General features: G+C 41.6%; 1 protein-coding gene across 6 annotated transcripts in view; it reads right to left on the reverse strand.

Moving 5' to 3' along the window:
• The window catches only part of klhdc8a (kelch domain containing 8A), a 46,367-nt gene that overhangs the window by 5,251 nt on the left and 15,695 nt on the right, over nucleotides 1–25,421 (reverse strand). For 4 of the 6 annotated variants that reach the window (XM_034586174.1, XM_034586173.1, XM_034586171.1 and 1 more), the window contains 6 exons: nucleotides 22,997–23,107; nucleotides 19,625–20,073; nucleotides 17,689–17,899; nucleotides 12,500–12,664; nucleotides 12,179–12,397; nucleotides 1,792–1,893 (listed from right to left, as the gene is read on the reverse strand). In XM_034586174.1, the coding sequence (XP_034442065.1) occupies nucleotides 1,792–1,893; nucleotides 12,179–12,397; nucleotides 12,500–12,664; nucleotides 17,689–17,899; nucleotides 19,625–19,789 (862 nt within the window). In that variant the 5' untranslated portion in view covers nucleotides 19,790–20,073; nucleotides 22,997–23,107. The remainder of the gene's footprint in view (nucleotides 1–1,791; nucleotides 1,894–12,178; nucleotides 12,398–12,499; nucleotides 12,665–17,688; nucleotides 17,900–19,624; nucleotides 20,074–22,996; nucleotides 23,108–25,421) is intronic. The other 2 variants (XM_034586176.1, XM_034586172.1) reach the window with 1 other exon arrangement.

Raw genomic sequence — 25,421 nt, forward strand, 5'->3', positions numbered from 1 at the left:
GCAGACTCTAAACCTGTGCAACAGTTTACCAGTTGTGCTGATGGTAGATTCATTGAAAAGTTACCTTAGGGACCTCCACCAATTGGACAGTACTAGCTGTCAATCACACGGTATCCACATCCCAATGCATGCAGTGGTTTATCGTCTATTTGACTAATACAAAATTAATGTCTTGATGTATTTAAGAAGACTTGAATCTATAGAGATTGAGAACATAAACTCTTCAAGAAAATATTTACTAACGTTATAAATCAAGTGAGAAGTAGGTACATTTTCTCATAGACTTTTATAGAAACTGAGTCCTTTTTTCAATCAGTGGAGTCACCCTCTGCACGTCATTCAAGACAACACAGGTTTCAGGCACTTCCGCATTGGCTTCACTTTCTGAGCCCTGAGTCTGCGTCCGTTTCTATACAGACTATGGTCCAATGTAAAAGACAAAACAATTCTGCCAGTGCAGATGAGAAAGACCTGGTACAATAAAAGATGCCATGTTGGTCACAGACAGACAGTAAATGCTTCAGCTGATAAACTAGAATTACCGCACTGCGGTTGTATGCCTCCACCAACCAGTGTAGTTTCAGTGAACATATTTCTACATACTTTTTTCCCCAGATTCATGTAATGTGACTGTGACCTTTGACCCATGAAACGTAATCACTTTATCTTTGAGTCCAATTGAATTTTACCAGAGGTAATGAAATTCCTTACGGGCAGACCTAATACATCACATTCACAGGGACGTGAGGTCACTTTGACCTTGACCTTTGACCACCAGATGTAATGAAAATCCCTTTGGGCATTTCTGAAATATTGTGTTCAATACAACGCAAGGTCATGTGACCTTGACCTTTTGAACTTCTACTACAAAAGTGTAATCAGTTCATTTTTGAGCCTTAGTAAATGTTTGTACCAAATTTGACGTAATTTCCTCAAGCAGATCATATTCTCTCACCTCGAGAATTAATTCAACTCAAATAATTAACCTGGGAACTGGCACTCTTTTTCTTTAATTATATTTTATGTCATATATACTCATTTGTGGGCGTGCAGGTGGCTCGGATGTGAGCACCTCCAGCTGTACTAGGGAGGGTAAATTGGCACAGCTGAGTCTAGCTGGCCAAACACTCTCCCTGGATATAAAGGCAGCAGGAGAGCTGCCACAGGGAGAAACACATGAGGTCCACATATGGAGAAAGAGACAGACTGAACGGAGCTGCTGCTGCGCCTGAAAAGGTTGTGTTTTTGGCTTTAAGTTTACTTTATTGAATTTATGTTTGCTCTTTCTGTTAAATAAAAGATGCTGAAAAGCTGTTCCTTTACCCCGGTCGGTGGTGAAGCCGACGCCCGCTCCGGTTCCTGCTCCCCGGACTCTGCAGCGCAGGCTCATGCTTGTCAATGGGGACTGACTCGTTCCTGGAGCCACCCTCAGGCAGCTACTCAGTGAACTGCAGTTTTTTGCACTTTCGCATCGGCTTCACCTCTCAGACCCGACGATTGTTGGGCTGACGGTGGCTGATTGGTAAATTTTAGCTAGTCTCCCAACCCTACTATGAATAGCTCGCATGTTTGCTTTCGCAATGCAGCAGAAAAAGCTACCCTGTGCTTTGTGACTATTAGAAAAAAACAATTATACAATTGTTGGTTCAAATAATGTTTCACTAGATCCAGGGATGGAATGAGATAGCCTGAGCCACAAAAGTGTTATTCCAATAGCTGACACACCAAGCTGCAGCACAAACAAACATGTTTGAGCAGCAGAAGTTTTAGTTTACCATTTGTCTCTCTTACCAAGTCCTCCTGCTATGACCATCCGGCCGCGCAGGAACGCAGCAGCAAAGTCAGCTCTCTTTGTTTTCAGAGCCACCGTCTCCTCCGACTTCAACCACACACCTGCAGACAAAGAAGAAGAAGAAGCAAGAGCACGAATTAGTAAATGTGTGAGTGTGGGTGTGCACAAGTTTATAAAGTATTTGAGGTGAAGTCCAGTGGCACTGTAGTGCACCTTCCGATAGACAGGATGCTGCTGAGCCTGTTTATTCAGAGTGACCTTCCGCAAACAGGTCATCCACCAGGCAGCTGCAGTGAGGACTTGAACATACAGCGCGCACACACACACACACACACACACACACACACACACACACACACACACACACACACACACACACACACACACACACACACACACACACACACACACACACACACAGCTGGCAAGGGCGCACGAAGGTTATAACAAACAGACTACAAACAGACAGTGAGGGGACAGGAAGGCTGGAGCTGGAGGTCAGAGAGAACAACTTTGTTTGCCTGCTCGCTCATCATTTTTATGACTGTACTTACATGAAAAAACTGAACTGATGAATAATGAGAGACAAACACTGACACTGATGTTGACAAGATCACTTCAATCAGCTTTGTTTTTCTTCTGGGCCATCTTCCTATTTACTATGGAAAGGAGGTTGTATGCCTAAGATGGCTGCTCTTAACTCTGAAGTCGGTTCAGCAGCATTAAAATTCAACTGGACTCCTGCAAACTGCAGTTCATCTGACACCAGGTTTACTGTGTAGTAGTGGGTTGTTGAAACCAGAGCAGAGCGGCCCCCACCCCTACATACAGGGAGGTAGCTCTTCTCATTCTGGGCTGATGTCATCTGAAAGCAAAACTGAATTGTGGCACAGTTGCTTCGCTTGCAGTAGACGTTGTGAAAATCTCATATTTACAAGCAATTGATAGCAGCATTGAACGTGCAAAATGGACAAAAATCCAAACCCCGAGAGAGGAAGGGCAGAGATGAAAAGGTTGAAGAAAAAAATGACCTCAAGCTGATGATACAACCCATAAAAAGATAAATTACAGGTTTCATGCCCGCGAGGGGTTACTGGGGCTGGTCTGGGTGAGAAAGTCCAGAGTCATTTTTTAGACACACCATGTCCTGTCCCAAGTTACATACGTAACAAAAAACAAATAAACCAAGTAAAGGAACTAAAAGCAAAAAAAACTGCTTAACTGAACAAGAACAGCACTTGCCTTCGCCAAGGCCCAACATTCCCCTTAAAGTCAGTCAATCACACCAAATTTTATACACTGAGAAATATCTGTCCTCTTTGAGGATCATGTATTCCTTTGGAAATAAGTGAAAATTATGTGAAAAACTATTATTGTTGCTATAGAAATAATAATAGAAAATAGAGACTAGATTTTGTAGAAATCTCACAATGATAGAGAAAGTCATAAAAAAAAAGTCATTCTCCAGATCTGCGATAAAATGTATTTGGTTCCTTTTGGCCCATGTCCCATTCTTCCACCAGGTTTCAAGAAAATTAGTTCAGCAGTTTTTGGATATTTCTTTAAATAGCAGAGAGGTTCTGTTCCCTCCATGACTGGTGTCTTCCAATTAAGTAGTGACAATTATGGAGAGAGTGTCCCTTGTCCACAATCCATAAGTGTTACTGAAGTGTTCAGTCCGTGAAATCCACACAGACTGTGTTGTCAGAACATGTCTGTCTGGAGCTGAAAGGACAGTGACCTTGTCTGGAGCAGGCTGACTGACCGAAAGTTACCGAACAGGAGGATAAATCGGCACTGTTTATTTATTGATTCCCCTCATCTTTCCAGAGGGCGGGGGAACCTGCCTACAGTGAAAGCAGAAAGTTCACGGTGACACTGGGAGCCCTTATCAGTCATTACAGATAACCTCATTACAGATTTAAATAGCTGTCTGTGGAGATTATGCTTAAGTAGGTGCACCAGAGGGTAGAAAGGACAGAGTCATCGTGCATTGGTTCATTTGATAAAAAGAAGACTTCCTGTTCTGTGAAACGAGAGAGAGAGACAACCTCTAAATTAGCTGTGGAGGTTCACAAGCTGATTCATGTGATCATACATTGTAAGACAGCTGCTTATGTGCAGTGTGAAGGAAATTCTTGCTTGTGTGTAAGTGTCACATATAAACTTCATCCACCAACCAAAGGGGGCAACTGCGACAGTTCACAAAATGTCCACTAAATGTTTGTTTTTTTCACTAATAACGAGCTCAAATTGTTTTTGTGGGTCTTTGCTTAGAATGTCTGGCAACATTTCTCGCTCCACAAGATGCCTCACTCACCACCGTGCAGCAGCTAGTTACACACCCACATTTATCAACATAGGGTTGAAAAATACTGGAAGTCCCATTTATGGGCGACAGTGGGTAGAGCTGGTCGTCCAATAACCAGGAGGTCTCTGGTTCAATCCCAAGCTCCTCCAGTCAGCTTGCCGAACTGTCCATGGGCACAATACTGACCCTGATGGCTTTGCCAGTAGTGTATGAATGGTGTGTGATTAAAAAGTCACAGTGCATAGAAGTGCTGTATGAATGGGTGAATGGGACTTTGCTATATAATGCGCTTTGTGTGGTTGATATGACTAGAAAAGCACTATACCCAGTCCATTTATTATTAACGTGAAGGAGAATTCATTCTAATGAGAAATTTTAATTCTGCATTAAACTGGTAACTTGAAACTGACTATCATTACATCTAGAATGTCCTGACTTAAGGCTGTCCTCCTTTTCTTTTGGATTGGAGCCAGCCTGTCAGCACAGCATGGATGGAAACAGGACACCTGTGCATATTCGTTAAGCACAAAAGGGGAAGCTGGCTCAACGTTTTTTTTCTTGGTTGATTATTTGTAAATTTGAATGCTGTATTTCTGTTGTCACTTCAAAAGACAAAATAGCTGTTGCTGTGCTGACTTTTGTAGAGAAATATTATCCATTGCAATGTTTTGGCATCTGATATGACTGTAAATGCATTACACTGTTACTCCACCCCCCCACCAACACAGCCGCCTTTCTGTATTCAGTTTGAATGCCTGCTCCAGCAACACTAGTTCGTTTTTAAACCTTAAAATATCAGCTTCAAAATCATTCGGATGGTGCACAAAAAATGATAATAGGGATACTGGCTTGTTTGTCATTGCCACAGCGCTCAATCGACACCTGGAACAGAATTACTTAACTCTGGTGTATGTTGAACATTACGAACTGCTTTACGACACACGTCACACACCAACAACCAGAGCCAGAGCCAGAGCCAGAGCTAGCAGCTAGCTATAAGATAACTAGCTTGCCATTCTCAGTGTGGCATCATGGCAGAGCCGCTGAATGGTCTGGAAATATGAAGAAGAGAGAGAAAAGGTGACAGAGTGAGAAAACCAAATCATTGTTGGTGAATAACCGATCACATTTCACTTGTTGGCGAGAGCTAAAGAGGCCAAAGGATGCAGGACAGATGTGGACATGCCGTTGTTGTTATTGGACAGTAAGTCATAACTTTAGCTTGTTTGCTACGTCTTGTGCTTTTCTGCTTGTTTCATGATGGGCTGTAAAGTTGTTGACTCTCTAAATTATCGTCAGAACCTCAGTAAACCAATATCGAGAGATAGCTACAAGTTACCAAACAATTTGAAGTGATTTGAAAAACATCATGCTCAGACGTTTATACTGTAACTGTGTCGGCAACTTGTTTCGCTGTGTTGTAAGCTGTTATGCTACTGTTGAGTGCACTCAATGTGCAAACATTTACTGTCAGACCTCAAAAACCTTGTCAGTCGATGTGGTTCTTTGGCCTCTGAGGTTTGACGGTTTCTTCTCTGTCAGCTTGTCAAAAAATGCACATGTGCACAGCTGTGAACATGAGGAGGCTCAGACCAGAACTTGTGTTAACAACAGTGAATAACGCATTCCACCTGTAGGGGGAGCCCGTGTTTAGCCAAGAGCTAATCTTGCATTGTGTTGCTTTAAAAGCCAACTGTTTCCACTCGGCCCATATATCCCACTCCTCTGTACAGATATCCCAACCAACCAGTGGGAGCTGTTCGTTACAATGAGGCACAAATGATCCTTCAACTGGTTCCATCCCAGAACATTGCTAATGCAAAAAAAAAAAAAAACACCACTGGGATTTATAACGCAGGTGCAGTGGTGAGAAAGTGCTTTTTTCTTATCTACCCGTTAAAATAGCCATTGGCAGCTTTAATCCCAAAACAACAAAAGGCAAGAATCAGTCGAGTCGCAGGTGTGGAAGACATTACAGTTTTAATTTAATCTCCCTAATTAGCTGACACTTAAAGCTCTTTCTTAAAACCGTATGCAGTGCAGAGGTGACATTTTGCTTCACGCTCAAGCATCCACACTCCAGATGATAGGAAAATTACAGTGGAGGAAATAAAAACATGGCCCTCAAAATAATGGTTCTCTCCTGAAGTTTTCTCTTTTTTAGGTTTTGTTGCTGCCAAGTCTTGTTTATCTGTAGGAAACCCAGACTGAGGAGAAGCGTGACAGAGTAAGAAAGATAACTTCATTAGGGAGCGAGGGAGGGAGAGAGCATTAGAAAGAGAGATCGAGGCAGAACAAGAAAAAGAAAAGCACAAGAAAAGCTTTCTTCTTTTTCTGAATCTCTCTCTTCCTCTTATTATTTCTGATACTTTTTTTCCATTTTCTTTCTCTACGTCTTCTCCCTCATTGTCTTCTCATTCTCTTTTCATTCTCTCTGCTCTTTCCAATTTATTTTCAATCGTTTTCTTAAACAAAAGGCAGAGACAACAAGGTCAAGAGAAAAGCGAGGGAAAGATAAGTAGCCAGATGGGGAGTTTTCTTGCTCGTTGCAGAGTGCGATCAGGAGCTGTGTTTTCTTTTCCAGCCTGCTTAAGTTACAGGGCAGACATCACAGTCGAGAGATCACAGCTGGTTCTCACCTCTGAGGAAAATCCTGTCTGTGTGTAATTCGCTGTTGTGTTACATCAATCTATGACATTCAATAAATCCCAGGCGCCATTGTGTGGTCAAGAACAAACTATCGAACCTCAAGACCTGCAGCAGTTACACCGAAAGCGTTGTATCCTTGCTCAGATTCATATTCTTTATTTTCTTTTTACGATATGATTTAAAGAGAGGTTTTAGACTGTTTATCCATATTTTCGGCACAGCTCTAGGTCAGCTGCTTGTGTTCAGAAAACATTTATCATCTTAGTTAATACAAATTTTTTTTTTAGCACCAAGTTTGGTTTCTAATGTAATGATACAGAGAATAAATCAATAATAATACAAGCGAAAACTGTAAATAGAGAAAAAGGTTTGCCTCCATTCCCCCAAACAAAAGATCCAACATGATGGTACAAGCTGGGGACACAAATATAAAATCCTCAGTAGATCAAACTGTCTTCCTTTTTGGCCTTTACGGTCTGACAGTGATGCAACAACCGGTAACTGCATTGCATTCTGGTCAAAAATCACTTCCTTCACTGCAATTGATTTGTCTTTCTGTTAATGATTGTGAACACAAAATGATGGATATCTGAAAGAAAATTCTTCTCTTTGATCCGATACCGACATTATATTCTATCTTCTATTTCTCTTCATACTAGATGCTGGGAACATACTGTGACATCATCTATTTTTCCCATTTATCAAGCAATAGCAAATAAAACAGAATTGATCTACAAAGTGAGAACAGAATGCAAGCTACCACACTAGTAATTCTTTTTTAAACAGCGCTTACAGTGTTAGGGGCTGGATTTCTCTTTTAAATTACAGTTGTGTCAACACATCCCGATACAGACTTATGGGTCAGTCTTTTGAGACTGAGCTGCGACTGCCGGCCTGAATCCTATTTGCTTGGGAGAGAATTTGCACCAAGATTTTCTTTGTAGGACGCAGGGAAAACACCAGCATGCATTATTCTACTCTGCTGGGAGACAGGACAGGAGAATAAAGAGGAGGAGAGCCAGGGAAAATACACAGAGAGAGATTACAGACGGAGAGAGGGAGTGACAATAGAACAGAGGAGATGAGGCGATCCTCTGAAGACCGGGCTTTGTAGTCTGTGTGGTGGTAATTTGGTCCTCAGCTCTCCTCTGTAATTGTCCCTCATGATTAAAACTAGAAATGGTGATTGGTTCTCGCTCTTTGATGGATTCTGTCTGTGAAATCTCAGACGCTGCTGACTACACAGACAATCCTTCTGGACCCAATCTCACCGTTACTTTGTTTTAATTACAAACTGATCTGCTGTTATGACAAAAAAAACCCATTTCTTTATTCCCAAATCGGTCTCATCCCATCTGCTTTTTTGTCTCTTGGTCAGTTTTTACCATCTGAAGCTTGACATCAATCACAACACAGGAACACTTGTTACTCGTTGGCCTCTGGAGGAATGCAACATTTGTGGTTACTGTTGCTGTTGCCTGAGCTGCACTAGTTCAGTCATGAGGGACTGATGAAAACGTTTCTTCATTAGATGCAATGACAGCAGAAGAATTCATTAATCTAGATGAGGAAAGCAAAAGACATGTTTCCCTTAAAGGAATGATGTTTTTTGTCTTAATTGTTGATGCTCTTTACGGCTCGATAGCCATCAATGAGTTAAGTAATCTGAAAAGAAAAAAAGAAAAAAAGCTGTCTGTGGCCCTCGAATGATTATAATACTGATACGAGTGGATATATGTGGGTTATTTAAACGTGGGTAAATAAAAAAGATATTGACTCCTTTCCAATTGCCAGCATGCTGCATGTTACAAACGCATCGTTAGCTTTATTCAGACTGAATAAAATGATTGGCTATCATACCTGGCTGTCACTAACTGACCTTCCTGCCTGCATGCACCCCATTGCGCACGACTGGAGTCCTCAGCCGGAGAGACATACACAGCTGAAGCAGAGATGATAGCCAGAAGTTAGCGATTGAGCAAGGAAAATTTGGCCACTAGCAGATGTCAGTGAACGTTTATGTGTTTTGGTGACAGAGCATTGACGAGAGATGGGAAGTGGTGGGATGTATCAGTTGCATTTTTTTCAAAGTGTAGCCTGCTCTTGCTCAACTCTAGACCCTGCCAGTGTGTGGGGGTCTAGTTCCTGCCTTAACCCAAACCTAACCCTGGATCAACAGGTTGAAAAAAAAATGCTTGTTATTGGACCAAATAGTTCCAGGTACCACAGAACTCAGATTAGGAACCAAATAATCCTCTTGTGCAAACCTGTCTGTTTCCACAACCTCTAAAACACAACAAAAGCAGAGTCATTATGGCTGCAGCTCTGTCACTTAGCACCTCACTAGCTTAGCTGTGGTTTAATGGGTCCAACTAATTTAGAAACCAATGCAGGTAAAACCGCAACATCAGCCAGATGGGACGATCTAGGATTTATGCTCATATGCTCATCATCCCCTTCGATTATTATCACACGCTCAGCCATTAACATTCATGAGCAGCAGTGAAAGCTGCTTTTTGCCCCAGTTTTTGTCTCACAGGTAATACATAGTGTGCTTCATCTTTTCAGAGGAGGTTGTTGTTGCTGCTGTCTAAGAGGAAGATGACAGACATGTGCAATAAAGATGGAAATATAAAGTTATCACAATCTGTATGTGACCATGGTTAGCACATAAAAAATAAATTTCATCATAATTAACCAAACATGCACCCAATACTAACTTAGTACTTAACTGAAGTGAAACAAACAGCAAATTATGCTTTTAAATTATGAAATTGTTACTTGTCAGATCACGATCTCTATCTCTCTCTCACTCATTCATGCATTTTTTACTCTATTCCCTCCTGCTCGTATACCTCTCAGGAAGTAAAACTATGTGACTTTGTTGCTTATCATATTATCATAAAAATGTTTGGCACCCAGAGTTTGCTAAATGTATGAATGAGGTTGTACACATTCAGCCAAGAGGCTCACATCTAACCAATGTAGTCCACACAAATTTTGCCTGGCTGGTGCTGGAGCTCACTTGGTAGAGCTATGCAGCAGCTACACAGGTTTGATTCTGGCTTGCATCCCTTTGCTGTGTGTCGTCCCCCTCTCTTTCTCCCCCTTTCACACTTAAACTGCCCTATCAAATAAAGGCAAAAATGCCTTCAACGAATTGTTTGTATTTGAAAATACGATCTCCAGATCAGGGACTTTTCTGGGACCACAACTCAGGTGAAAAAGCAAGAAACTGTCCAGAGGTCTGAAAATAATTCTTGTGTTCCTAGAAAAGTTGCTGTGGTTGAAACAGGCAAACTCTGAACAGTGCTGCTGAAGTTTTAGCTTTGTCTGTCAAGATCTCTGAGTTTTTTGCCTCCACCCCAATAGTGGTGAGGTGAATAGAATTTCTTTGTGGTTCTTACAGCATTGAATTCTCTACTGTGCTGTGGTGGAGGTAGCGGTTTCAGAAACCGATACCTCAAGAGGAAATTTCTTTTAGCAATTTAGGTGAACTGACCCCTTAAACAAATTTCTAAAGACAGTTTTTCATTCACCATGTTAATGTTCTTTCACAACACTTTCACTCAGTTTTTTCGGATTTCTGTTGTACTTGTTGCAGCTTGCCAACAATGCTGAAACATCCCCTAACAGGCGTACGTCTCAATTCTTTGCGATATGGAATGGAACAGTAATGGATATCACTGTGCAACAGCAGATTGCATGACCATGTGTGTGTGCGTGTGTCTGTGTGTGTGTAGAGATATTGCTGCAGATGGATAATAAAGCAATCTGTTTCTGGATCTTGTAATCTAAAGCAGTCCTCATCTCCAGCCCTCCCTCCCTCCACTGCTCATCTCCCATCTCATCTCCACCAAAATTAGATTGGAGAAACGGGGTACGGCTGCCGTCGCCGTATATGTGTGTGTCCACGTGCGTGTGGTTATGCATTAGTGAATGCACGTGAACACTTGTATTTGTGTGTATTGGAAGCCGTTTTCTTTCCTTCTTTCTCCTTTTATATCTCTTACACACACACAGACACACACACACAGACAGATACACAGACACAGAGACACAGAGACACACACACACACACACACACACACACACACACACACACACACACACACACACACACACACACACACACACACACACACACACACACACACACGCAAGCTTCCTGCCCATTATCATACATTAACATTATCACAGCGTGTTCTGCTTTATTTGGCTTCCACCAATCCTGAATTGTGACCGTATATCCAGCTGTCTAAAATGAGTTATTGATTTTTGCTCCCCCATTTCTCCTTCCGGTCCCTCCTCAATTTGTTCACCTGTTACTCTGGGGTGTCTTTGCCAGATAAAGGGATAAGTCATCTCCCAGTGTTGTGGGATGCGGCGTGTGCTCAGAATTAAGAGAGGAACCAGCCTGTTTGAGGACAAAACCATTTCTCTTCATGGTGAGCTTGATGTTAATGGCTGCTTTGTATGACGGGAAGGACAAAATGAAGACAGATGCTGTCAGTGGAAATGGAGATGAGGATACATTTGCTGATACCCAAAAAAATATAATGATACCCATAATCTGTGCTGTCTAATTTCAATCTCTTAATCAGCCAATTTGAGCGTAATGACCCCAGGGATATACAATATACATATCATCATTTATCAGAGTGAGATGAGAAGATCAATGAGTCTGAGGCTGTGTGATGTGGAGATGAACTCAAGAAGAATTTAGCGTAGTTTAGCATAAAGACTGGAGACAAGGAGACACAGCTTGCTATGCTAGTTCGCTCTAGATCTAAGGACACCACTGGCTTAGCATTTAACAAAAATTAATGAAATATTCAAACAACTGTTCTAGCTGGATTGTTCTATACACATTCCACTGCAGTTAAAATTTACATATTTGGCATATATTCAGAACCTTAGAATTTAAATAAAGTTCAGAGGTTCTGAGCAACCATTATGATTTATAGCTCAGCAAGAACATTTACCGTGGTTTAACTTTTCTCACTGTTTTCTGACTTCATGAGCAAAGTCAGAAAACTTCATTTGGCCAAAATATAAAATTAGATTGAATCATAAATTCATAATTATTTATATGAAGATGAGATTAAATTCAAAGTAAAAAATGTGTGTGTGTGTGTGTGTGTGTGTGTGTGTGTGTGTGTGTGTGTGTGTGTGTGTGTGTGTTATTCTGAGAAATGAGGACATTTTGGCCGGTCCTCACTTTCTGAAAAAAATTGAATGGCTTGTTTAAGGGTTAAGACTTGGTTTTGGGGTTAAGGTTAGAATTACATTTAGGTTAGGGTCAGGGTAAGGGTTAGGCATTTAGTTTTGATGGTAAAGGTTAGGTTGCGGGGCTAGAGAATGCATTATGACAATGAGTGTCCTCACTAAGATAGATTTACAAACGTGTGTGGGTTTCTCTGTACCTTGGTTAGTGTCGAAAATGTTAACGTTCTTGGTGAACTTGGAGCTCTGGTGTCCTCCTCCTTGTCGCAGTCCTCCAAGCAGACAGAGCCTCCCAGCTGTGTCCCAGATCACGCCACAATAGGAACGTTTACAGGGCATCGTGGGCAGCGTTGTCCAAGAACGCGTCTCTGCATCGTACACCTCAAAGGCCTTTACTGGTCTCTTACACTGACGGCCACCTTTAAGATCAGGTCAAATGTATATGTACAAATGAAACTGTTGTTTGACACACAAAATGCAACTATTGCAGTATAAACACAGCCACAGTGGTGCGTTTGTACCTGCCACGTAGAGTTTATTGCCCAGCAGTTGTGTGTTGGCATCGTAGCGTGGGGTCAACATTGGAGGAAGTAGCGCCCACACGTCCTTCCGCAGGTCATACTGCTGCAGGATGCTACGAGGGAGCAGGTCAGCACCCATTCCCCCCACGGCCAGAGCCCGTCCATCTACACACGCACACATAGCCAGAGTATCTTAGATTAATAATTCAAAGCATCATAAATTAATGCACATTACAATATATCAATTTTTTAGATTTAAGATTAGTCTGACAAAATATCCCTCACAACATCCAAAAAAGAAGTAACAACACCTCACTCAGCAATAATCAGCTTGTGAAAGACCAATCCCAGCTGGTGCAAACACCTCACCGGCACTGTATTTTATGGAGTGTTAAAAATCTGCTAGACTACAGAGCTGGATGAGGAGCTAGCTCGTGTCGAGGCAAGAGAGTGTGACAGACGAGTGGAGGACGGGGAGGACGGCGAGTACAGCAGCAGAATAAAAATGCAGAGTCCACGTCTGGCACTTTAGGATGACACCTCTAGAATAAGGATGGAAGTGGGTGAGGGTGTGAAAACAAAAGAAACTAAAACATTAATCATCAGACTCGAGAGAAATAGCTGCAGGGAAACAATCTGCATTTTTATTATGTTTTTTACATTATCAATTTTTCATGTTTTTCATTATACAGCCCTTTCTTTTAAATTTTAACCTCAATGCATCTAAATTACACAAATAACAAAGGAGGAAAAAACTGTTTTTTTCCAAATAGGTTATATTAATTTGAGTGATGAAAAATCTCATTACCTAAAGTTCATCATCTAATATCTGGCGAATAATGATCCTGCAAATGTCAATAAAATGACATACTTTAATCAATTCTGTGACTGACTATCCCTTTAAAAATACCATATTTGTTTTAATTTGTCGCTATCGATCACTTTGTCAGACTATTTGTCTCTTTTCCAGCTGCTGGGGATGAGTTTGGGGATGAAACTACAAGCAAAGGGGCTGAGGATCGAAGATTGGTCAGGGAGATGGAGAGAGAAGCATGATGAAGCCTATATGAGGCCAATAAGTCTGTGTGTATGCAGCATCTATCTGTGTTCCTGCAGACACTGACAAATGCACCACTGGACTGAATACAAACTCATCCATGGCTGACGAGACGCTCTCTGAAAACACTGTTTATCTTTATAGACCGCTGGGTGAAATTCCACTATGTGAGAATAAATCTGAGCGTCAGGGCCGAAAAAACTGATCCACTGAAATCCAATTGGAAAACTTACCTGAAAAACTTCTAAGTTTAAAAACAAGGTGTACTGAGGTGTTGTTTAAAGTGTTGTAGTCGTAGTTAGTTTAAAGGGGACATAGCATGCCCATTTTACCACAAGTTGATATGGTTCCTTGGGGTCTTAATGAAATGTCTGTAACATACTTTGGTCAAAATACCACAAGGATCATTTAAAACAGCTCCTTTTTACCCTGTATAAAACAGCCCTCCACAGAGTGACCTGTTTTGAGTGCCTGTTCCTTTAAATGCTAATGAGCCAGCTCCCCCCTCCCCCCTCTCCCCCCATGATTTTAAACGATATAAATTACATATTTTATATGATATAAATTATCAAATATGCATCCCATACTTTGTATTCCCCTTCTGTTGTCCTGGAGTTTTAATTTTCCCAATCACATAATTAAATGTCCCCCTCTGCCCATCCACTACAAGCACACAAGCAGACAGACAGAGAGAGAAAGAGAGGGGTGGGGGGTGGGGGCTATGAAGACCATCATTTACCCCCGAACCCCGACATTCAACGGGTACAACAACAAGCGGAGAAAGCAGAATCGCGGGCTGACCTTATATATACAGTCTATGGGGCTGACCAGCGGAGAAATGCACGTCCCGTGTGAACAGCCAGGCGGCTGCGCGCTGGAGAACGGCGCTGCGCTGCCTCGCAGCTGCGCTTCCGCGTCCGGTGTAACCCGGCGTAACTACTGTACCCCGGCGTAACTACTGTAACCTGGCGTACAGTAGAGCTGAACACTGCGGAAGTCTTCCACACAGCTGGCAGTGTGGAAGACCGCAGCGAGGCAGCGCAGCGCCGTTCTCAAGCGTGCAGCCGCCTGGCTGTTCACACGGGACGAGCATTTCTCCGCGCTGGTCAGCCCCATAGACTGTATATATAAGGTCAGCCCGCGATTCTGCTTTCTCCGCTTGTTGTTGTACCCGTTGAATGTCGGGGTTCGGGGGTTACAGTAGCGCTGAACACTGCGGAAGTCTTCCACACTGCTGGCTGTGTGGCGCTGACACAAATTCCAGCTCACGCACGGGAGAGCGAGCGGTCGCTCCCGAGCAGCTGCTGCAGCCTCTCAGTCCCAACGATCCAGACAAATGCCACATGTGAGTGAATCGCGGGCTGACCAGCGGAGAAATGCTCGTCCCGTGTGAACAGCCCGGCTGCGTGCTTGGGAACGGCGCTGCGCTGCCTCGCAGCCTCGCTGCCTCCGGTGTAAACCCGGCGTAGCGAGTGTGGGGGGACGGGGGGGGGACGGGGGGGATGAGGTGGGGGGTGGGCCAAGACCATGTAGGGAGACTTCCAGTTCCTTGTTACGACACAATACACAGGAAGCGCAATCGAGTCACTCAAGCATGACGTTTCTGACTTAGAGGAACCATAACAAAACGCGCGAGTGTTTTTTCCCCAGAGTTTTTGGGTTGGTAGACATGCCAGATACCCACATTAACCTGTAGAAGCACTAACAAAGTGGAATTTGCATGCTATGTCCCCTTTAATGACAATGGAACATTTAAAGGGCCACAGCAGTGATAAAATAGAAAAGAAATAAAAGAAATACTAAAAAGGGACAAACAGTGGTTGTACACGTTCACAAGTTACGATTTACAGCCATGTTTGTCCAGACTCATGTAATATGATGAAATATGAAAAAAAAGGGATAGGACTCGATAAGTATTTACTTCTTCCTCCTTTTCAGACATGATTTATATGTTTTGAACATTTGTTTTTCACTGTGCCTTTTTTCTTACTTGCAAATATTGATATTTTCATTTTTATCTTTATTTCATACATGTTAGGGTTAGATAAATAAATTCCTAACCTAACCTAAAAAAAATTGTTACGAAACAATTTAAATGGATTTAATAAAAAAGCAATACATAAATTAACTTTTTTTTAATTTTTAGCAAAAAACAGGGGTTTTGACCTTGACCTTTGATACAACTACCAAATTGTGCCAGATGCAATGCAATTAATTGCTTTCACAAAATGTGAGGTCACAGTGACCTCATCTTGTGACCTTTGACCACCAGAATTCAAAGTTCATTGTTGAGTAGACAGACATCCGACGATGAAAAGAAATCGAAGCGGGCCAGGCCAAAGAAATAACAGTGATGAAGTGAAATCTAGAGCTGCACATAAAATGAAAACATGGTGCAGAGACAGCTCCCTGAACATGTTGGCAAAATAACATGTGAAGGAACATTATACTTTGATGTGAAGTTTTAATATTTCCGTGGTTTGCTTCCAACTATGCAGCTTAATGAGGTCTAGACCTGCATCATCATCATTTTCTCTTGCAATATGCTGGAGTACATTCATTATGAGCCTAAGTAGTGCACTGTGTAGATCCGTGCATGCAGTACTTGCTGTATACTTCACAGTATACACTCTATAGCAGGGCTGAGCAATTAGGATCAGCCCTGGTCCAGCATTTCTACATCAGTCACTGAGGGTGCAGCTTTGTACAAGCACATCTACAGTTTATTTCCCACGGTCAGATATTTGTGCACATGAGACAATACAGAGCAAGCACAGGAATTAAAGCTGTGCTTAAATTCACAGGAAGTATATAGATTATATTACCCATATGTATTATTCATATGTTCAGTATATCAAATGTAATCTCAGCATCATGTGTTTAAATAGCACGGTGTGCAGCGAGGAGCAGTAACAGTGGGTTACATGCCTCCTCTCACATGGGGGCAGTATTTGATGTATTGAGTTCAGATCTGTTGGGACTCTCATCTTCATCTTTTCACATTTATCTGCAGTAGATTTATTGTGAACTTCAGATGTGAAAACCTTTGCCGGGGGCCAAATATGTTGCTGCAGGGCCAGTTTAAGCCCAGAGGCTGCTACTTGCCTACGTCTACTCTACACTACGGCCTCCAGTGTCTCTGCTGTACATCGGTGGTAGCGACAACTGGGTGTCCTAATCATAACATGGATGTGTTTTCTATACTCAAACTATTCTGTTCAGCTTTGACAACTGCAGCACCCGGCCAGCCCCCAGGATAATGTCAGGATGAGCCAATGTGAGAACGCAGCTTGAGATCCTTTGGAGGATTCAACCTACGTGAGTGAGCGTGTTGATGATGTTTCTGACATGCGAGATGCAAAAATGAAAAAAAACAACAACAAAAGAGTACAAATATTTTAGGAGGAAAAAGCGGTGCCACACACGTACAAAACCAAAGATGTCAAAAGAGCTTCTGGTGAAAAACCGTGATGCCTGTGTCGATGTGCTGTTAACAAAAACACAGCTGAATTTATACATTATGTCCTGCCCCTGTCGGCAACACACCCAATTGTGCGGACATCCTCTGGAGTTCGTGTCTTCAAATACGGCTTATAAGTAAGTAAGTATTTATTTTGTTCCAGTATTTTTCCTCCCACACACAGTTTTCATCCTTCATTTGGTCTCAATGAATAATACAACACATCCCCTGCTGCCTTTACAAAATATATTCGGCATAACCAATAACAAAGTTCATGCTTAGGCTTGATTTTTCATGCATATTAAAGTAGAATGTGTTAAATACGGCACTTAATGGAATTAGACACTATGACTGGGTCGTGGACAGATCGCTTCATTTCAAGTTGATTGAAAGAGAAAGTGTTTTTCCTCGGTTCTCTCTGGAGCTGCCTATTAATTATATTTTTCAGTCATTATACATTAATATGAGATTTGCCCCAAACAGCTCATACATTTTAATTAACTCTACCTTTTTGGTCTCATTATTGCTTTACAGCCAACACCACCACGCTGCTGTCACACTACAGAGGCCTGTGCTCTATGGTACAGTATTAGCTCACAATCAGGACACAACTTAGTAGCCCTCCTAGGTTTAGGTTTATAGTGTGAACAGTTATTATGTTATAATCCATACCCTTTACGGTGACGGATACACCCATGAGGGCCTCCCGCAGAGCGCTCCTCTTCCTCCACCTCCCCTCCTCTATGTTGTACATCTCCACCACCTTTAGGGGGCTCTGGTCCTCACCCACTCCTCCCACCACCAGGATCTGCTTTCCAAGGACTGCCACAGCTGCCCCAGCACGAGGGGTGGGCATTGGGGGCAAACTTATCCAGCGGTCCCCCTGCAGACAGGAACATGGAGCTGCAGTCAGGCAAAGCAGTTCCATACAAACCCAAAGAAGATCAGAACATGTCAAAATATCATGGTTATATTTCAGTTACATCTTAGTTAAAAATAACTAAAAAGCAATAATGTGTTAGGTTATATGGAGCGAAACAAGGACCTCCCAAGTTTCAGAAAATCCTTGTAAAAGAGTTTTAGTCTGGAAACAGGCTGACCAGCTTTGAGATGAATCGTGACCTTAAAACATTTGATTCAGAGCAAAACTGATTCACGGACCGATTCACCCTAAGTGTCTGAAGGAGAGGTATCGCAGGTCGTTCCTTCCTGCAGCGGTGAGACTGTACAACCAGCTCCGCTCCCAGTAAAACTGCATGCACCACCATTATGGAATGAACTTTAACTCTCTTAACTGTGCAATATTCACTGTAACATAATCATCTGTCTGTGCAATATGAACGGTCCTGTGCAATAATCCACTGTACATATTTGGATATTCTGACACATAATATATTTCTTTACACTGTATATACCGGTTTAATAACAGTATATTCTTCTTTATTTAAAAAAATATATATATATTTCTTTATATTCCTTCAACAAATTTCCCCATTGCGGGACTAATAAAGGAATTCTTATCTTATCTTATAAAAGAATATTGGAAAATAGAAAAAAGGCAAAGGTACAAAGGCGTCGACATAATTATCTTCAGAGTGAAGAAACTATGCATCTATTGCAAATGATCTTTTTCCAACGCCTTCCACCCCATTTCTTCTTCTGAATTAAACCTTGTATTGTTTTTCACCCCTTTGGACTCTTTTCCTAAAAATCTCTAAAAAACAACAGCATGTTAGAGAGATCTGATAGTAGCCGACATGATTATGTTGGTTGTAGTTAACATTTCCATGGTAACAGTGAGCTCTACCAATCAGAGATGTTGCTATCACACCTGAGGATTGTGGGTAGTTTAGTATTTCTCTTTGACTTGGTGAACAAAACATGTTTTATTAAAGGTCAGTTGATATCATTCAGACGTTTGGCTTCTACAGGAGCATGCAACGTTGTGAGTCTACACTTGGATGGTTGCAATAGATTGATAATCAAATATCTGTTCAGAAAAAGTATGGGATTTTTACTACCAGAACCATGTTGTTGAGCCTTTTTCACCAAGTACAGGTGATATTCCCAGACATCCATGTGATCCACTCAATAATGATGACATACATGATGGAACAGAAGGTTGTTCAGAGGTTTTCAATGATGTAGGAGTAAAACCTGTCTTAGGTTGTAGTTTTCCTTCTTTTATTTGGTGCCCCTCTACAGAGCCAGGTTATGATTTATGAACCAGGCAGGTTTATTTCCAATTTAAATGGATATGTGACAGTATCTTCAGTGTCTTAAATAAACCATGATACATTGGTGAGGTGGAAATTCAAATGCAGCTACTGTTCAGAGAGTTCTTTATGACCCCTTTTCAGTGCATTCATTTCAATAGGGAAAATTTGCATCATGTATAAGTATCATCATCGTGAACACATTTGACTATACATGTGAATGTGTCTTTTGTTGTGGCTTATAGACCTTTGAAAAAATATGAATCACTGTTTAAACGTCTATGATTATACTGTAATGTTTTACCAATTCATTGTTGCACTGAAACGACTTCGAACAGCACTTCTAAAAATGTAATATTAGATACAGTGTCCAGGTTGGATTCGCTCTGTACCTCAGGAGAATAGAGCTCCAGGCCGGGGCATGGCCTCCCCGCAGCGTCGCAGCCCCCCAGCATGTACATCTGCCCCCCCACCTCAGACAGAGTGTGGTAGACGCGGCCGCTGGGCAGTCGTGCCAGGTTCTGCCAGTGAAACTCATGGACTGAGGGCACCGCCATGGCCTCTGCACCCCCCGGGACAGGCCCACCGGTGAGGGGAGGGAACAGGGAGGAGGAGGAGGAGGCCTGGAGTCCGAGAAGTTTTGGAGGTGGGTTGATCAAGGAGAGCTGAGAAGATGGAGGTATGAGAGAACTGGAAGAATGTGGAGTCAGGGCCCCAGGGCGAAGAGGAAGTTCTTTATTGGAACGGTAAAGTGAAGGTAAGCAGAGGGAGTGTCGGATCAGTTAAAGACCAAGCTGAACTCTCCTTCCCTGGGGACACTTCGCTGCACTCAAGCTGGGCCCTGGAGAAGATATGAGGTGAAATGACTTAGCAGCGTTTCAGAGAAGAGCTGCGTGTATATTTTCTCTTGAGTTACAAGGGTGGAAGTTTGCAGCAACTTATAAAATAATAACTTTTTACATTTACTCAAGTACTTAAGTACAGTTTCAATACTTATGACTGCATCACAACTACAAACTGTAATGTTGCAAAAATTATACTGAAAGAAATAACTTAAAGTAAATGGCAACTGTTTGAAAAATGTAGTATTCCATTTACAATTTTCTTGAAGCAGAGATTTTGACTGTTTCTTGCACCATACAAGTAAATGCATCGCTTTTGATTTGGGGGAAAATATAAAGGACATTTTCAATATTTTCTGAAATTTTCTTAATTTGGAAACCAAATGGCAGATTGTGTTTGCATCCATCTAAACACATATAATTGATAAAGCATAAAGCAAGATAAAGCATACAATGACACAATAAAATTACTGTAAACTTCTTATAACGACTTATAAAAGAATTTACAAAAACGAATGAAATGAGACTATTTATCAAACTGATATTTTGGGTCAGGTTATTTGGAAACTCTAAACTTAAGTTTTAATTTGAGGGTACATGGTTGTCTCTGTATATTGGCCCTGTGATAAAATGGTGACCTGTCCAGGGTGATCCCTGCCTCTTGTCGAACGTCCAGCTCCGTTCCGTCAACCTCATAGGATAAGCATTATAGATAATGGATGGATGGATACTGATACTTTCACAATACGATAATGATAATGAATACTTCATCCGCACCCCCTCATCATATAAAAAATTGCTTTGGTAGGAAAACAAAGAAGACTATAAACACATCTAAGTTGATTTGAGGAATCTATGAAACATCTCCACCTTTATTATTGTTAAAGTCCAGCACAGCTCACAGGAAGTTTAGCTGACACTGCTAATATTATGTGTATGACAATGCACGACCAATTATATGTGAATATTCACTTCTTATGTTACTGAGAGTGAATTTGTTTGGTTGGATTTAGAGTCTTCAACAAATGTGGCAGGTTTACACGTGTCTCATTAAAATGAATCATCCAGCTTGAGCTACGCAACCTCTAATTCTCTAATTTAGAGAATAATGCTAATTGCTTGGTGAACAGACTGGATTGTCAGTGACACAAGGTAACATGCTTCTCGTGAACGCTTCTCGCGGTGTGATGATCACAGTTTAGCCACCTTTCCTTGTAACATCACTCTACCTGTGTGCACTGTGACTGAATCTAAACATCCTCCTCCTCCTCCTCCTCCTCGCTCCCCTCAGATGAGCAGCAGCTGTAGTATGGTGGAACGGGCATGTCTCATCTTTAACTTTCTTTGTTTGTTGTGATGTTCAGGCACTGCTGCTGTTTTTCTTTTTTTTCCCCTGAGTCATCCCTCATGAGCTTTCTGGTTCCTGCATGTAACCCACTTCTCTCCCGCCAGCGAACTGTTTCCAACGAGGAATGAGGAAGGAAGCATCCAGAATAGACCCCCGATGCACTGTAAACCTATTTCTGACTGCATCACCTGAATCCAGAATCTAGATCTCATGTGACACACAGGAAGGACTAACAGAAGTCATTACTGCCAGTCAGGTGTGTTTTCAGGAGGTTAATGGGAGAAGATTTAAGTGAAAATGTGACTGCTGTTAAATTACACAGCTGTGAATTCACAGTCTCTCCACAGTTTATTCATCCAGTTTACCCCCCTCACCACCTTCCAAACCTCCACCCCTTCCCCTTTTCCTCAAAATTCCTCCCCCTCTCCCTCATTTTACTGCCATGCTTTATCTACCTGTCATGCCTTTGATCGTCTCACAGACGGAGGAATAAAGCAGAAGGGGTGAAGATGAAGAGAGGACTGTCCTTCAAAATCAAACCTCCCCCATTTGAATGCATGCGGGTAGGTTGCCAAGCAACAGTTAAGCTTTTCCCAGGAGCCACAGCTTGTTTTGTTTTTTTATCTCTTTTGCACGATTGCTTATCGCTTGGTTTGCTGTTAATAATGGTTTATGAAAAAGGATGAAAAACAAATAAAAAAGCAGTCGCTCTCCGATAGGCTGACCCCGGCAGGCGTGCGCTTGCTAACGAGGCAGGATAGTTCTCTCCCGGCTCGACTCACAGAGTGCATTAATTGCAATCTGTAACCGATTTGGTTCGCCACATCGTTTTTTTTTAATTAACTGCATGAACAGCTTGAGATCAACAGTAAGCCCACCAGCATCATCTAAAGTCATTTACAATCAGCATGCCTCCAACTTGAAACTTTTAATTAGGTTGCATAGTTAGTCTCCCTCCGCTCGCTCCGTGCAGGGACCTTCTTTAGATGTAAAGCCACAGAAAGCTTCATTCATTAAACGAAGCATAATGAAATGAATGTTAATTTCATATCATGTCTTATCACTGATTAGTTACTTATAAAGCTTCCATCCGACTCTGAATGACAATAACCATGATTTATGATAAACAGGTTGTAGTGGAAGAGCAACATCTGAACTCAGTCTGCTGGTTCTCCTGCTCATGGACCTTAGATGCATGAATATGCAAATAGTGAGATTGAAAATGCTAACCTGAAGCCAAGGCACAAATCCAGCCAGTAATAACGTTTGATACAACAAATTGGAATATTTTAGATGACAAAACTGGATCCAACTACACTGCTATGTGAGTTAATCCCTTATTAATCAGACCTGGAAGGAAGAAATCCAGCATTGAGAAAAGACTCACATGAGGGAATCAGATTGAATTAACGCACATAATCCTACATTATTCATTTTTCATGATGTTGTTTTCAGATGCAACTTTCACATACACGTTCTTTAGCTGAAACATTATTGAATTAGTTAAATTAAAAGAATTTGTGGATAAATCTGCCCGTGGGTTTTTCACACTCAATTTCACCCCATTTACTAACCTCAGTGGAGTTCATGGAACAGTTCAGCATCAGGAGCCCGTCTGAGCAAATTCGACTGCAGTTTTGTGATCTTCTCTCTAGAGTTAAAGGGCATCTGTCTTGAGGGTACTTCTGCAAATATGAAAAAAATGTTGGATAAAGTCTCCTGTGGCTCCTGAGGGAACTGCATGAATTCGGATAGAATGTCTCAAGTTACTTGAGTCAGTTGAGGCCAAAAAAAATCTTCTCTCTGCTTTAATGTAGAGGATCTTGGCCCCATTAGCCATTACAATCTTATGGCAATAGTTAAGAACTGTGGGTGATGCAGTGCAGGGAATTTCTGCTTCTGTTGCATCAATTCTTAGCATTTGTTTTAAAACTGCCCACCATGAGTTAGATACTGTTATTAGAATAAAAACACTTAATTACTGGCTCTTCTCATTTAACACACACGTGGATATTAAGTCTTATTAATCAATGATGACAAAACTTTGGACATAAAGGAGGTTGAGGGGATGGGTTGGTCTGAGATCACCAGCAGAGTTAAAGCGTTAAGCTGTAATGGCAGCATTGTTCACCTGTGTAAATAGGATTGTACGTTCCTAGTCAGGTGGTGGTCTGTTGAGTTAGCCTGTGGTTTTGAGGCTTGAATGAAGCAGCTGATGCAAACAACTTCAGTGCTGCATGTGTCTGAACAGACAGGAAGCTCCCTCAGTACTAATACTGAACAATGGTTGATCACGAATGAAGGCCTTGCTGCCATGTGGAAAAGATTTTGCTGAAACAATTCTTTCTGCCACATGTTAAATACACTATCACCTTTTTCAGATGTTCACCATCTGCTGCTAGTTTTTTCATCTCCACTAAAAGAACATTTTGTCCTAACACGGTTGCTCCCATGATACAACATGATGTGAGCACAGTGCAGGTATGACAAAGAGCACAGCATAAATATTCAAAACCAATTTAAATACCATTAATATGCAGCTGATGTGTCTCAGGGTGCTGCACCTGTAGATGGGTTAATTTGGTCTGGACCAAGGGAGAATGATACGTTGTTGAATTTTGCAACAGGCTGCAGTTATCACTGCTCACATTTTCTGGCTGATGAGGGATTCACGTGTTCAATGGTTACCATAAGTTATTAGATCGCTTCTTCAACAGTTCACAGCCAACAGATAAGCAAATTAGCTTGAAATCACGCTAAAATAATCTAATAACCTAATAAACCATGGATTGTCTCTTTGTCTTTGCAGCACAAACAAACCCCAGTACCAAGCAAGCCACTTTCTCAAATGATATTGGTTCGGTTATTTGGTCCGAACCAGAGTTTTATTGAATACACCAGCACAAACTGTACTAACCAGGCAAACCACAGTACAGAACCAAATAGGTTAGCTATAAAAGAACCATTATTCAGGCTATTCAACCTCTTTTAAAGGTGTCCATACATGACTGGCAACAAAAAGAGAGACAGAGTGGACACAGTTTTACTCTGTGTTGGAAAATGATACAACCGGCTAGCATATTTACACACATCTAGGTCGTTACCATGGCAGCCGATGCAGATTGTTGCTTGACTCTGACATGATCAAACACAACAATCTGGGAAGACAGATCTATATATTGGAATTCAAAAACATGATTTGTCTAATGAACTAAACATAGTTGCGAGCCTGTGGTTTCCTCAAATCCTGCAGAAGTGTATTAACTGGTGAAAGCACATAGGTGTGTTTCCACAAGACAAACTGTTGGTGATGTTGAGTTTTACACTACACAAAAATCCTGCATTAAGCATGCAGAGTTTGAAAGACATTGATATCTAACATACGGAAGATGTCTAATGGAAGACCTACTGAGTGGTGTTGTGGGAAATGTAGGACCCAGAACTTTAGAGAATATAGAATATAGTCAGTATATATTACCCCCTGATGATTTAATTTCAGCTCGTCTTTTTATGTAACCTCTTCTAAATCCCCCCAACTTAGTGGAAGTACAGTATTAAGAATGCTGGACTTACCCTTAAAATGTGGACTACTTATATAGGAAATGTCTACAAAGAGAAAGTGGAAACATCTATATCCAAAAACATACTGTTTGCACTTGTGTTTGTGATAAGGGGTAGGAACCAATTTTTTTGCCAAATCCAGTGCCAAACTGGAACCACTCTTGTGCCCAATCTGCATAAGCATGTTTGTGTTGAGTTTGTTTTCACAAGATTAGAGGCCAGTAAACAGCCCTCATAGACATCATGGGGTCCTATTTTACACTAGACGAGAAGCACAGTGATGGAAAGGTCTTTGCTTGATTCAAACAGATGCAGTTGTCTTTTTCCAGTCCAGCACACACATTGTTTAAAGAGGAAATACACATGAACCAATCTGAGCACCCGTGGGTGTGTGGGTTTTAAGATGAGGTTTGGTCAGACACATTTTAATCAAACTCA

This window comes from Hippoglossus hippoglossus, chromosome 5 (genome assembly GCF_009819705.1).
Source record: "Hippoglossus hippoglossus isolate fHipHip1 chromosome 5, fHipHip1.pri, whole genome shotgun sequence".
NCBI classification, from domain to species: domain Eukaryota; kingdom Metazoa; phylum Chordata; class Actinopteri; order Pleuronectiformes; family Pleuronectidae; genus Hippoglossus; species Hippoglossus hippoglossus.